The sequence below is a fragment of the Nannobrachium achirus genome (genome assembly GCF_963921795.1).
Source record: "Nannobrachium achirus genome assembly, chromosome: 2".
Classification (NCBI taxonomy): domain Eukaryota; kingdom Metazoa; phylum Chordata; class Actinopteri; order Myctophiformes; family Myctophidae; genus Nannobrachium; species Nannobrachium achirus.
Window position 1 is genome coordinate 61,251,316 of NC_137811.1, and position 15,578 is coordinate 61,266,893.

A 15,578-nucleotide genomic window follows, 5' to 3' on the forward strand; every position below is an offset into this window, starting at 1 on the left:
GACCCTTCCCTTTTTCCCGCCTTCTCCCTCCACTCTTTCAGTCCCCGCCTCCCTCTCCATCCCCCTCCTCTCTTTCATTCTGTGTAATTGTTTGGCATCGAAAGACCAGGAGAGAGAGAGAAAGGGAGAAAGAGTCTGAGAAAGAGAGAACCCCCGCGATTACAAATAAAACATAAACGAAACAAAGACCACACACCAGGAAGAAGAGTGCGAGAGAGGGAAAGAGATAGCTTTGGTTGTGAAAGGCGAGGTTCTCGTTTTTTTGTGTGTGTGTGTGTTTTTTTCTTTTTCTTCTAACTTCTTTCTCCTTCCTTCCTTCCTTCCATCCCTCCTCTCTTTTGATTGGCCCGTCGGTGCCGTCACTCTATCTTGGACCCGCCCAGAGAGGTGGGGCTGTGCGCCATCTCGCTGGAGGAGCAGGAGGAGGCGGGGCTAGAGCAGGGGGAGGGGGAGCAGGGGGTGGGGCTGACGCTGCTGGCCGAGGGGAAGGGGGAAGGCTGCTGGGACGCTTTGGCGTGCATGGCGGCGATGCTGCCCGCCAGGCCGCCACCGGGACTGTGGTGGCCCTGCATGTGGAGCATGTGGTTGAGGAACAGAGAGGAGGGGGTGAGGCCCCCACCCTGGGCCCCGGAGCCCCCCAACAGCACCTTACTGCCCCCCTCAAGACTGGAAAGAGGCAACTGGCCACCACTGGCTGCTAGGGCTAGAGAGAGAGAGAGAGAGAGAGAGAGAGAGAGAGAGAGAGAGAGAGAGAGAGAGAGAGGCATGGGTGGAGGGGTAGAGGGAAATGTGGAAGAAAGAGAAAGTCCAGGGTGAAAGAGAGAAAGGAAGAGAGTGGTTAAAATCGTTTTTAACTGATTGACTGTAGATGGAGATTTGGATACAGGACAGGTGCATGTGAGTGACGGAGACAGCACAGCATGTGAAGACTGCACACGCACGCACGCACGCGCGCGCGCACACACACACACACACACACACACACACACACACACACACACACACACACACACACACACACACACACACACACACACACACACACACACACACACACAGACATGGGTCTTGATGAGGGATGTGATGAGCACAATGGTTGAGGAAGGAAGGTATGACACATTTATCATTTTGTCTGTTCATGTGTACAGCCTGTTCATCTGTGTCCGTGGCCTGCTACTACAGTACATACCTTGGTGTCTGACCTCCCTTAAGCCTGATGCATATACCTAGTTGCACTAGCAACACTTGCACACTGAAAATAGGAGATCAAAAGCTCACAGCGCATTGCAGCGCCACGTGTTGTGAGCTCGTAGATTTGCCATTTTGGTGCACAACACCTGCGCACAAGTAGGAATAACTCCAGTTTTATGCATCACTCATATTACTTCCGCTCTGGAGTCTATGTTGTATTCCTTGTAATATACAATAAAATACAATTCAAGTTACCATCCTTGCATATCGTCATTGTCGATCGGAAACCTTGTATCTCCAAGTTTCAAATTTGTTCTTTCTTTCGCAAAGTAAAGCCCTGCTTCATCATCACAAAAGTAGTGAAAAGTAGTGAAAACAGCAGATCTACAAGCACACAACGCCTCGCAGTGCGAGGCATTGTGTGCTTGTAGATCGGCTGTTTTCACTAGTTTAAATCGTTTTTAAAATGATAAATGCAAAAGGAACGGTTTTGGACACCCGACAACGACGGTATATTAGTATCCGTCTCTCCCTACCTACCCCTCTCTATCTCTATCTATCTCTCATGTTTTGTCTCTATAAGTCCTGTTAGTGTATCCATCCAGTCCTGTCTATATCTCACTCTAACGTATCTATCCAGTCCTGTCTATATCTCACTCTAACGTATCTCACTCTATCGCTGCCATCCTCGTTGTCTCCACTTGCATGCTGTCTCTTGACCATGCAGTTGGTGAGTGGAGCATCTTTGTTGTGTGTTTAAATTGTACTGTGTATAAGGGCCCTACTCTGTGTGCCTAACACACACCTTGGATAGTTGCCAGGGGATTATTACCGAGGAGAGCTTGGTTCATCCCTGTGTTAACTCCCATCACAGTGTTCCTGTTGTGTCATGCACGCGCACACACGCACACACATACACACACACACACACACACACACACACACACACAAACAAACACACAAGCATCGGCGTGCAATCACACATACATACAGATAGAGGAGAGAAGGTAGAAAGGAAGCAAGTTTAGTGGCAAGAAGAAGCAGAGTGCTCGCATAAACAACGTTAGAAAGCTGACACGGTGCTAGGAATCATCTGAAATGCCACAGACACATACAAAGCAAGGAAGAAGAATCTCAGAAAAAGATTTGAAACGAGTTTACTGTACAATTAGGCTCGACGGCATAGTATTTTCCTTTGTTAACCAATGAAACCTGTACTTCATCATACGATGAATAGTGAAACTAGCAGATCAACAAGCTCACGCCATGTCATGGTGCAAGCATTTGCTATTTTCACTATTTCTGAACATATGGAAGAACCTTTGGAGAATCTTTGAAATCTTCCGCATATAAGGACATGCCAAAACTAGGGACACCAGGTTCAAAGTGAAAGCAAAGTGAAAGCTATGCAAGAATGATTATGGCTCCGTTTTAATGTGTGTATTTGTGTGTCTCGTGCATGTTTTGTTTTGTTCGTATTCACCTCAAGTTTGCAGCAAAATCGGTGATGTAGTTAGACACATCACCATTCTTTTTACCCATGCGCCATAAGCTGTGAACATAAGAGCCAAACACACAAACACACACATGGTTAGAATCCACTGCTTCATAATCATCATAGCAGTGTCACACCCAACGCAAAGATACAATGGGAAATGAGTGTGTGTGTGTGTGTGTGTGTGTGTGTGTGTGTGTGTGTGTGTGTGTGTGTGTGTGTGCCCGTGCACACAAAGAAATCTTAAAGAGGTGGTGCCATAGTTATTTTGTACTTTTTCTGGTTTTCATGTGTCTAGGAGGTTGACAGTATTTCATTAGACCCCCTGGTGTGGTTGTTATGAGCAATTATTTATTCCCTTTGCATTTTGGATTTCTTTCTCGAGGCTGCCACCTTGTGGGTCAAAAGTGCTGATCCAAAAATAATAGAAAGCAGTAAATAAAAGCATTTTAACGCTTATCTTTTATTTTCTCTAATTACAATCTAAAATCTGAACCCTTGTTGTAAACAAAAAAGAAAGAAAAGAAAAACACGTATTTGTGTCGTCTGTTGTGTGTTTGATATAAATGTTTGTGTTTGTGTGTGTGTGTGTGTGTGTGTGTGTGTGTGTGTGTGTGTGTGTGTGTGTGTGTGTGTGTGTGTGTGTGTGCGTGCGTGTGTGTGCTTTCTACAGCATGCACTATACAGTATATGGTCTTTGTCGGGTGAAAACCTTGTATGTCCAAAACCGTTCGGTTTGCATTTATAATTTAAAAAATGATTTAAACTAGTGAAAACAGCCGATCTACAAGCACACAAGGCCTCGCACCGCGAGGTGTTGTGTGCTTGTAGATCTGCTGTTTTCACTACTTTTGTGCGACGGCCTTGTATGATGAAGCAGGGCTTTACTTTGCGAAAGAACATACAAATTTGGAACTTGGAGACACAAGGTTTCTACCCGACAACGACGATATATAGCATCTCTTACCCTGTGTTGAGGTTAAGTGTGCTGTGGATGGGAGTGGCTGGGCTGGCTGTGCTGCGGGGCGGAGGAGGAGGTGTCACCGGAGAGGGGGCGGAGCTGAGACATAGGTGGGTGGAGCTGTGGGAGGGGTGGACGGAGGTGAGGGAGGGGTGGGGGTGGGAGCTGAGGCTGGAGGACAGGGGGCCAACGGAGGGCATGGTGGTCACTGTTGTGCTGTTGCAGAGACTGGTCACCGCCTGGGACAGCTGGCTGGACATCTGTGGGATGTCAGAGAGAGAGAGAGAGAGAGAGAGAGAGAGAGAGAGAGAGAGAGAGAGAGAGAGAGAGAGAGAGAGAGAGAGAAGAAGAAGAAATAGGGCGAGGAATAGAATTAGAAAGGTCTGTGGAGCTCCCTCTGATGGAATAACTGTGTACTACAACATCACTAACCTTTTAGGGTAGTCGCCGGAAAACATACTCGCCGAGATTTTTATTCTTGTATTTGTTTTACTGAGAATAAGGTTAGAATTTACTTTAGGATTACGCATATCTTTCTGAGGTTAAGATTAGGAATAGGGTTGGGTTTTGGCACCGTTTCACTGAGGTTAAGGTTAGGGAAATAAGGTTAGTTTTAACCGTTTAGGCATAGTTTACAGTATTATATAAGGATAGTAAGGATCTCTATGGAAAATAACAAATATGCCTATCCTTACCCGAGTTTCCTTTTAGTTGACATGGCATCAGTGAACTGTACTGTCATGAAACTGTACCTTTTCCTATCCAAAACTTCTAATAAATACCTCAATCAATCAATCAATCAAAAGGCATAAACCATCTGCCCAGGCGAGTGTGTTTCCCGGCGACTCTTCTGGTATTCTGTCTTCTCAAAGTGGGGTCCAGGCAGGGACCCTCAGTGTTCCGTGAGAGGGTTTCCAAATGGACCCTTTTTAGGTCTGTAACTCTGAGGGCGTACAAATGAAACCAAATGGACCTGTATGGGTCATTTGGTTTCATTTGTACGCCCCTCAGAATTATGGGGGTCTTTGAAATGTAAAAACCTTTTTTAGATTAGATTACCACTGCCCTCGATCGCGAGACGGTATTCCAAGTGGTTTCCCTACCATGTGTGGGCTGTAGCAGGGGGGCTTGTGCGTGGGCAGGGGGGCAGAGGTGGGGGGCTGGCTGGGCAGGGGAGGTGTGGCGCTGGACGGGTTGATGCGTTTCTCCTTCTGCCGGCGGTTGCAGAACCAGACGCGGATCACCTCCTTCTCCATGGTGAGCTGATCCGAGATCATCAGGATCTCCTCTGAGGTAGGCTTCGAGTTCTGTCAAGGGGAGGGGTCAACAGGTCGCATGATGAGTTTGAGGCGCTAAGGCATACATTACATACTGTATCGTAGAACCACCAGAATAATAAGTACAGTGCATGTTTTGACACCAAAAAGTACACTAGGAAATTAAACAAATTTGAACGTCAAAGTAGGTTTAACCATTTATTGCATAAATGGAATACAGTTAATCTTGGCGCTTGAAGGGCTCTGTGTTCGGAGATGTTCGACTGAATTTTGTGCATGCTTTTTGAGCATGCTAAGCAAAATCAGGGAACGCTAAGCAAGACCCCCCACAGGGACACAATAGCAGAACAATAGCAATACATTGACATGAAACTTAGTCGGTCAAAATCACAGTATTTGAGCTTAGCAATACATTGACAAGTAACTTAGTCAGACAATCATAATTTTTTTTTTTTTTTTGAATATTCAAATAGTTGTTGAATGCCCTACTGTGTCCTGCATCAACTAACGCTGAAGCTTCATTAGTTGTACTGTACGTCTCTCGATTGTGACCTTGAACCTTTTGTTCCTAAACGTAACCACTCTCAACCTGGCCTCCCTGTTTTGGGCATGTCATTATATGTAAAACATTTACATTTTCAAAGATTTGTAAAAAACTTCAAAAATAATGAGAATTGCTGATCTCCAATCGCAGAAGGTCAAAGGTTGTGAGCTGGTGGGTCGGCTATTCTCGTTATAAATAAAGTAAAGTAAAATGGGGTAAAGTAAGTGTTAATCATCTCTCGTGAAAATGTAACATCCATTCTCGTTCTCTTTTGACCTACAGTAGACCTGGATGGTGACCTTGACCTTTGAGACCTAAGAGTTAGCCATCAATTCGAGGCTGATCCTTCCTACCAAGTGACATGAAAATGTGCTAATCTGCTCTCAAGTTATCTTGCAAACACACAAATAAACAGGAGTGACTACAATACTATGACTGATATGTTGCTTGTACTACATATTAACAATTTAAATCTTATATATAGCTGGTGCTGCACAGCAAATGTGTTAGTAGGAGTATGGACAGACCGGCTGCAACAGGTATTGAATCTTTCTACAACATTTATGTCATAGAATGGCCACTGTAACTACTAGTATTCCCTGACAACCCAGACATTGATCTGCATTTCATACACTTGTGGAAAGATCTAATTAGCAGCACTGTTCCAGACAAGCCAATAAATTAATCAATCCAAGTAACGCAAATGAGTTCATTTCAAATGACAATAACTCTGATAAGGGCCATTCATATCTTTGCTTAAAATTATTAACCACTTAAACACTATATACTTACAGTAGGTGATCAGGGTCTTCTAGGGCTATATATATTTACCCCTCTTTTGTCCCTCAACACCAAATGTCTTTAAGAAAATAGTTGATTTACGAGCTCACAATGCATGCAACTAGCTTGCAGATGTTCTATTTTAGCCAAATGTTTGCCCCAGAATAGTGACATATGGAGTTTATGAGGTCAATTGAATTTGATTTAAGTTTTAATTACAATTTTATATTATTTTCTCATTGTGTGCATGAAGGCCACCGAGCCAGAGAACTCGCACTGGACAACAAGGATATCTTGCGATATGTAATGACGTCCTGGAGAAGACACTTTTGGCTATTGTGTGGTGTATTCGTCAAGCCTGTAATGATATTACCGCCATGAAGGCGCGCTCGAGGGCCACGCGCACGTTAGTCTCAATGCTGGTTCTCTTCTTCCTGCGGCGGCCGGGCAGACCCTCAAAGCCCATGGAGGAGGAGGACAGAGAGCTGGGGCTGGGCAGAGTGCTGTCCATGGACATGGTCTCTGAGGGAGGACAAGACACATGCACGCACATACATGCAGTTAAAAACCCAGTCATACACATTATTGTGTATCATTATTTTATGCTTTAACTATTGAAAAACAGCTGATATACAAGCTCACAGCGCGGCACCGAGTGCCGCGCTGCGAGCTTGTAGATCTGCTATTTTTGAAAAATCATAAAAATTTGGATTTTGACCCGATTCTATGAGTGTCTTTTGAATCCTTCTAAGGTTTTTTGAAAAACCTATGTTTCTGTGTCGGCAATCTGGCCGGCCATCGTCAAAGAAAAGGTCCTTTTCACTTAACTGGAGCTCAGTTAGTCTGCACTTAGCTTAGCTTGTATATCTGCTATTTTTCACTGGTTAAAGCATTCAATAATTCTAGGCCTAAATGGGTTTTAAGTGACCATACCGGAAATAAATATATATCAATATGTCTTTGCATATTCACTGGTTCAGCCATATATTGTACAAAAATAGACAATTTGCCTGCTAATGGCTTAATTTTTGGATGTAGCATTTGTCGCCCTCCTGGCCTCCAAACTGTGGAATAAACTCCCTGTCGCGCTTAGAACAACAGACTCACTCCCTAGCTTCCGCCGTGGCCTGAGGACCCACCTCTTCAGAATCCACCTAAGCCCATAGCACTTACCGTAGCACTCAACTACCCTTTTTTTTACTGATTAGGTGCTCGTCTACCTATGTTATTTTTCTCTAAATTGATATTTCTTTTCTTTCTTTTTTTTTGCAATTCTTTATTTAGGAAAATGTATGTACATCCTGCATCCTAAAAATTCCATCTATATATATACATGTATAACATTGGTAGAGGATGATCTTGTTACAGAATAAAACTCTTCCTAAAGTACCATCCATTTTCTTTTCTTTTTTAACAATCAAGTTGCACTTAATAAAGTGAATTCGCACAGACAAAAAAAACGTAAAAAGGAAATAAAATAAAATATGAACTATATACATTGAGGACAGGGAAGCTGACGTGAAAAAGAAATATCAGAAAAACCCTAGATTGATATTTCTATGCACCTTGCTTATTGATTTGTATTACCTTGCTTATGGCTAGTGTCATGGCTGGTGTCTTGCACGCGCGTGAAGGCACACGTGCAAGACAACAGTCATGTTGCCATACCTTAGCCTTTTCTGAACTGACGCCACTGCACATGCTCTCTCTCTATGTCTGTCTGTCTGTCTGTCTGTCTGTCTCCCTCTCCCCTCACCTGCATCGTTGAGCCACTTCTCCAGCAGTGGTTTCAGCTTGCACATGTTCTTGAAGCTCAGGTTGAGGGCCTCAAAGCGAGATATGGTGGTTTGGCTGAAGTCGTTCCCGTACAGCTTGCCCATGGCCAGGCCAACGTCGCCCTGGGGACCACACAATGTTAACACAGCCGTCGGTTAGCAACATACAGAGGCAAGTAGCTGTTCATAAGCACACACAGACATGCACAAACACATTTATTGTCACATGAATTGCAATGCACATTTCTCCAGAATCGTACATTACTCCATACTAATTTCAGTACATTTCCCAGGTCAATTTGCTCGCAATACCTGGTTGGACTGACTGGCATAATAAAAATGACACAGTAGCATATAGTTTAAAATGTTGTTGCATGGAATACTTTGATAAGCAATAACATATTTTCTAAATCATAAGCATTCCTTCATCCTACCTTTTTCAGCTTCTATAAAGAAGGGTTCGAACACGCACGCACACACATGCACGCACGCACGCATGCACGCGCACACGCACACACACACACACACACACACACACACACACACACACACACACACACACACTTTCCCTCAAACATACATACACACAGACAGTCAAACATGCAACTCTCCTCCTTACCTGTGTGAAGCCTAGTTTGATGCGTCTCTGTTTGAAAGTGCGAGCGAACTGCTCCAACTCCTCGAGGTCACTGGGCTCCTCGGGGTGAGAGGTCACAGAGGGCAAAGGGGTCACGCCCCCACCACTGCCCACCTCTACACTTTTATCTCTCTAGAGAGAGAGAGAGAGAGAGAGAGAGAGAGAGAGAGAGAGAGAGAGACCGAGAGACAGAGAGAGAGAGAGAGAGAGAGAGAGAGAGAGAGAGAGAGAGAGAGAGACACCGAGAGACAGGTGACAGAGAGAGAGAGAGGGCAAAAGAGAGAATCATGGATTACTTCAGGGCTCAAACAGTCATGGTTGATCTCTCCCTGGGAATGTCCTGAACATGCCTACCTGTGCATGGAGTCCCAGTCTGTTGGGAGCGGACAGCAGGCCCCCTTGGTTTTGCTGAGGTAGCGAAATAAGATTTGGTGTCGAAAGGAGTCCTGGAAAGGGGGGGAAAAACAACAACGTGAATATTTTCCTAACTTTAAATGCTGTTGGTACAACATAAGTTCAGGAGGAAAGACCACATCGGAGAACTATCTCCCCCACTATGTAATTGCCTCCAATCTGGCTGACTTCTACTCCTCCCAAGCTCACCTGCTCGTGATCCCATTGACAACAACTCCTCCCCTATCTCCTCCCTGAAACCAATCAAGGGTTGTATTTATACATGACCACCTTCACCTGCCATCCTCTGATCTGTTTCTCCCATCCCTCCACCACCCCAATCTCCACACTTTTCTCATGCGCTCCACTAACATTTCCTTATCCTTTCCTTCAGGTTCCAGATGGGGTCTTAAGGCGTAAATCGGCGCCACTCCAGATCCATGGACCCCGAAGCCAAACACCCAGGGTTCATCACCCCCTGAAACCACCAACTGCCACCCGCTCCCAGATCAACAAGCACCCATACCTCTTCAGCTCATCTCCACCACACAACTCATCTACACCACACCATCCTCAGTACACCACTCCATCCTTCCATTCACCCTCACCCTTGCAGTCATTTCCTTAAACTCTGCGTCCCCTAGCTAACATTGCACACCATTTCATCCCCTTGTTCACATCGCAAATCATTCCACCTCTCGTTAACATCGCACACCACTTCATCCCCTCATCCCACTCGCCAGACAACCCTCCGACTTTGCATCCCATCCCTAATACCGTAGACCATCTCATCCTTCCCTTCATCCCCCCTACTCCTTCTGCTCTAAGCCAACAACCGTTCGCCCCTCCATCGCTCCCCACTCAACCCACATACTTCACACCTTTAACCTCTCATCCCCATTACTCCATCCCTCAATCAGTCTTCATTCATACACACTGTATCCATTCAATAAATACAACCCAACTGATATTGTTTGATGGTGTGGTCTTTACTAGTGAATTGATGCATGTAATGTATGCCTTCTGCCTTATTGCATATCTAAAGATATCATACCTGCCTTTAGAGTTTTATCATACCTGTACTTTAACTTTATTTTTACTTCGTTACATCCAGTATTATGATTTTTATTATCTCGTAGTTTTATTGTACTAGCCCTTACCCGTTCAAAGATATGAGCTCCGAAATTATGTGCAGTGTGTGGGTTATGGGATGTGCACTTTGCACACAGTATATGAGGGATGGAAAGTAACTTTAACTGGTGCTTGCATGATAATAATGTAGGAGCATCAATGTAAGAAATACCCGTTTTGTTTAATGGCTACAGAGATACTGTGTACCGATCTGCATGATTTTTGGACAACAAAGTGACAAACAGGCTTTATAGTTATGTCAGGTGTGTTCATATGCTAATGGTGATGCGATTTCAGATCAATTGCTCCAGCCACTGCGGAGAAACGCTGTGACAGACAGACAGACAGACATTCGGAAAATTATATGTTTGATGTATAAGCCCTATATACTTCACCATACAACAAATAGCTGAAATTGCAAACACAAATATCAAACATATCAGACAGTCTACACTTCCTAAAAGGAAATGCATGTATTTATTCAGTCTGACCAGAAGCAGAGATAAACATTCCCACTGGCGGCTATTCAAATTAATGACTAAGAGGCGGGAAAATCAAAAGCAGAGGCAGCAAACCGAACCCTGCCCTATCCCTTAAAATATACAGTAAAATCCACAGTTCCACAGTGAGGATATTTTTATTATCGCAATTTCGCATAAATTGCAATTTCTTTGGTCACAATAATCGTGACATGAAATGTTCAAATGGTCCCATCCCTAATAGTGTGAGACGCAGAGGACCTCTGTGCTGGTCTAGTACCTTGCTGGCCCTGCTGTGCCTGTGGCAGGAGGAACTGGGCAGGAGACTGCAGGTGGTGTCCAGGCACCAGCACCAACTGTTGGAGCTGCAGCAGCTGCTGGATGTCCTGATGGGTGGAGGAGAGCACACACAACAACAGAGGAGCTCAGACACTGTTTGGAAGACGAAGCATTTTTCATCAAGGGGTTTGGGGTTTAACAGTAACCATCTAATGACCCTTTTCATGGCAGCCATATTGGCATGAAATGGCAGTGTAAGGGTCACGCTAACCACCTTTTAGGTAGAAAAAATGCTGCTGAGAGTGCTTTTTTTGCTGAAAATGAAAAAGAAGAAGAAGTGGGGGGATGGAGGGAGGACTGACTGAAACCAGAGAAAACATTGTATTATATGAAATGGAGGTCTGTGGCCAAATGCATATCATGGGGCTCCTTGAATAATAAAGGATCACTGGTTGAGAGCATATAATGAGGTTACTGTCAGGTGTATGAATATGAACTGATGAATGAAACAGCAGCACGGCAACAGTAAACACAGAGAAAGAGAGGCACCGCATGGTTTGAAAACGACAGAACACCCAACATGCAAAGAGGGGAAAACGAGCGCACATCAGCTCAAACGCTGCTGCTTCCTCAATCAAGCCCCTCCTCCCCACTCGGCCTGGGGAGAGGAGAGGACTGTGATTGGTCGGTCGGTACCTGGGCGGTGAGCTGGATTGGCTGGGAGAGGGTGAGCTGGGGCGGAGGAGGATGCGGGACAGGGACGCTTTGGCCTGTCTGTTCCTGTGTGCTCTGTCCCTGTCCCTGGGACGGTGTCTGCTGGGCCTGCTGGCCACTTTGTCCCGCGTGCTGCTGCTGCTGCTGCTGCTGCTGCTGCTGGGCCTGCTGATTGGCTGCCGCGGCTGCCTGAGCTTGCTGATTGGCTTGGGCGGCCGCGTGGGCGGCGTGAGCGGCGTGGGCTGCGTTGGACTGCTGCTGCATGGCCGCAGCCAGGAGCTGAGCCTGAGCCTGCTGCAGCAACAACTGCTGCTGAGCAGGTAACAGAGCTGTCAGCTATTAGCAGAGACATGGAGAGGAGAGGAGAGGAGAGGAGAAGAGAAGAGAAGAGAAGAGAAGAGAAGAGAAGAGAAGAGAAGAGAAGAGAAGAGAAGAGAAGAGAAGGTGGGAAAGTAGAAAATGGAGAGAGGAAGAAAGAGCGAAAAGGATTTTTGTTCAAAAAGCAGCACCATAGAGAAGCAAGCCAGAAAAGCAACACGCCACCAACAGCTACAGAGTTTTTGTATCACATGCTACCCCCAACCACTGGGAACCGGTCATAATGACCCAGGTGTGTGTGTGTGTGTGTGAGTGTGTGTGTGTGTGTGTGTGTGTGTGTGTGTGTGTGTGTGTGTGTGTGTGTGTGTGTGTGTGTGTGTGTGTGTGCGTGCGTGCGTGCGTGCGTGCGTGCGTGCGTGTGTGTGTGTGTGGTGTGCGTGTTATGTCTTACCCCTGCCAGTTGGGAGCCGGTCAGCATCAGTTGCGTGTGCTGCTGTAGGGCGGTCTGTGAGGGGGTCGGGCCGTGGGAGGGTGGGAGGACTGGGGACATGTCACCACACTCCTCCATCTTACTCTGCTAATGACAAAAACAAACAGAGGGACAACGGTTTAAACGGCGCTGGTAAACACAGCTGTAGCCCTAGCAAGAGTACTAAATTATTAAATGTCTAACATATCGCTCTGGTATGCGTTAGTACGGTAGAGGCTAAAGCAGTGCAGGTGATTTCTTGCTTATTTGCAGAGTAATGCAACAGAACCAACGCGATTAAGACACATAATAAAGCTCACTACAGAGACTATTTGTGTAAGTCAATAATGTGTGCAACAGACATGAAGAGACGACACACATTTGAATTCTAACAATGTTCCGTTTAAATGCTAAATACTGCAAACAAAATGAGAGTATGGTTTAAACTAATAGACTTCAATCAATTTGGAGGAAGAAATATGATGTTTTTTTTCCCTTTTTGCAATAACAACTCACAACACATCACATTTTTCCAGGACACTGCTGTAAGATGAAATATAAAATAGGGGTAATAATACGACTAATCAGTTTTAACAAATAGTATTCTTTCACCTTTTTCCGCACAAAAATGTTTTTACCATTCGTAATTTCTGAACTGAAACGTGTGGTTGCTGTAATGAAAAAAAAAAAAGAAAACCCTCCCCATAAAGAGAGCCAGAGCAAACATGATTGACAATAGCCCTTAAGCCCCGCCCCTCCCTGTGGCGTATCTCCAGTTGGAACCAAATTGAAAAGCTTATTTAGTATAACGACAATACAGTCGAGCACATAAACTCCTCTGGGCAAACCTGAGATCACAATACAGTACATTGTGAATTTCGATACTATACTTCAGCTAAGCCTAGCGCCTAATCTGTGCTTTGTTACTCTGGTTTGCGGTACAGACATTTGTCTTGTGTAGGGGGAGTTAGGGACTGCCAGAGCCTTTCTTTTCTTGCACAAAAGGCATGTATGTTGACTATGTTCCCTTTTCTTAATGGACGGGGACATGTCAGGACACGCAGTAGACAGTAGGGGCCAGGGATGCTCTCCTATTTGCATATCCGATAAGTCGGTATGCAAAATGAGGAAGGTTTTAGGAGGGGGACTTATTGTGGAGTGATGGTATTAGTGAATTCAGCTCCATTCCACAAGTGGTTTGGTTGGAGAACAATGAACCCGCCGTGCCCTCGGTGAGTTTGCGTCCAGTGGAGGCTGCACACATTACTTGACACTCGCTTGTCATCTGATGAATCATTAAACGTCCTCAAAAAAGCTCACTGGTTCCATAGAAATGGATGAATGAATGCCATGGCAGCCATACTGTCAATGAAGCCTTTGTGGTTCGGTGAAACCCCAAGTAAAACAAACACAGACATAAAGGCTGAACCAGACGCAGCATGCGCGTGCGCACACTCACACTCACACTCTCAAACACACACACACACACACACACACACACACACACACACACACACACACACACACACACACACACACTCACACACACACACACACACACACACACACACACACACACACACACACACACACACACACACACACGCACACACTCACCTTGCTGCTGCTCAGAGTTGGTGATAGGGGGAAGGGGTTGATTTTCATGGATTGAGCCTACAGGAGGACAGAGAAGGGCAGATAAGTTATAACTAATAGTTTTCACCACTGATAGAGTGTTTTTACTCTACTCCACGTAAATCGTCTGTGTATAGCTGTATCCCTTCCACAGTATTATGTACATATTTACTGTATGTACATAATGGTTGATACATATTACTGTTAATTCTCTGTACTCATATATATTGTACCTTCTAAATCAGTGGTTCTCAACCTTTTCAGGCTGCAACCCCCAAAATAATCATATTTTAACTGGGGGCCCCCACCCTGACGAGCACTAAGAGTTGAGGCATTACATTTTGTATAACACAGTTCTATTGTGAAAATAGCAGATCTACATCTACATGTAGATCGGCTATTTTCACAATTTCTGGCCAATGTTTAACTTAAAAGTCCTTAAATTGGATTACATTTAGAAATGTGCAGATACCCTCCATACACTTAAACTTTATGTTGGTTTGTTTACTTTTGAGTGAGAAAATTATTAACCACAGGTTGAGAACCACTGTTCTAAATTATATGCATATTCAAATACTGGTGGTTCATTGTACTGTACATTTACATGTGCCTATATTCATATTCACATTCATATTCATCAACAATATACAGTATGAATACAATTATTGTTTATTCTTCTGCAGGGTAATTTTACCCTCTTATTTTTCATTTTGACTTTTTCTTTTTCCTTTTTACTGTATGTTCTTTTATATTGTGTTCTGTTATTTGTTCTGTGCCATGAATAGGTGTCCCTATTATGGATATTTTGTGTTTGCTTAAGGAGATAGGTGTTTGCTTAATAGTTTGTGTAAAGCACATCAAATTGCCATGTTGTTGAAAAGTGTTTTATGAATAAATAAACTTGCCTTGTCTTACATACTGTACGTACCTGTATCTAAATGCCCTAATACCTATCGATCACTTTTTACACATACATATTAAATATAATGAATTACTGTTGATACCCAGTACATAACTATTATAATGCATTTACTGTGACAGCTTGCACATTCGCCTCTATTTCCACATAATTAAATTAGTGGCCTATACAGTACATTAAGCACACCTGCCTAGTCCAGGTGCCGAAGGTATATATCTATTTATCAATCACACAATCCTAGTTACAGTTCTATTCACTGATTGTAACCTGATTGTAACCTGTAGCATATATTTTAATATATGCTATCGTTAAGTTTGGGTGTAAGTGGCATAAGGAGTCAGAGTTACCTGGTGATTTGATTCCGGACCGTTCCGTTCTGAATCTGTGTGGGAGAGAGGGGAAAAAATGAAACATTGATAATTTGCGGCAAGACAAAAGCTCACACGCATGCCCGCAAGGACGCACATACATTTGACACATTTTTCAACACAGGTGCACTTGCACAAGCACTGCATAGAGCCTACACGCAGTCAGGTCACGGTTTCACTAAAAATAAATATTAATTGAAATATGTATTTGAA

General features: G+C 44.3%; 1 protein-coding gene across 1 annotated transcript in view; it reads right to left on the bottom strand.

Moving 5' to 3' along the window:
• Positions 1 to 660: 660 nt before the first annotated feature.
• Positions 661 to 15,578, bottom strand: part of pou2f2b (POU class 2 homeobox 2b) — a gene marked incomplete at both ends in the record, with an annotated part of 26,214 nt that continues 11,296 nt past the window's right edge. Inside the window, 12 exons of the mRNA XM_080747650.1 lie at positions 661 to 703; positions 2,675 to 2,743; positions 3,654 to 3,907; positions 4,751 to 4,954; positions 6,622 to 6,770; positions 8,005 to 8,146; positions 8,643 to 8,792; positions 9,015 to 9,106; positions 10,944 to 11,049; positions 12,426 to 12,548; positions 14,061 to 14,111; positions 15,345 to 15,379. Of these exons, the coding sequence (XP_080603776.1) occupies positions 661 to 703; positions 2,675 to 2,743; positions 3,654 to 3,907; positions 4,751 to 4,954; positions 6,622 to 6,770; positions 8,005 to 8,146; positions 8,643 to 8,792; positions 9,015 to 9,106; positions 10,944 to 11,049; positions 12,426 to 12,548; positions 14,061 to 14,111; positions 15,345 to 15,379 (1,418 nt within the window). The remainder of the gene's footprint in view (positions 704 to 2,674; positions 2,744 to 3,653; positions 3,908 to 4,750; positions 4,955 to 6,621; positions 6,771 to 8,004; positions 8,147 to 8,642; positions 8,793 to 9,014; positions 9,107 to 10,943; positions 11,050 to 12,425; positions 12,549 to 14,060; positions 14,112 to 15,344; positions 15,380 to 15,578) is intronic.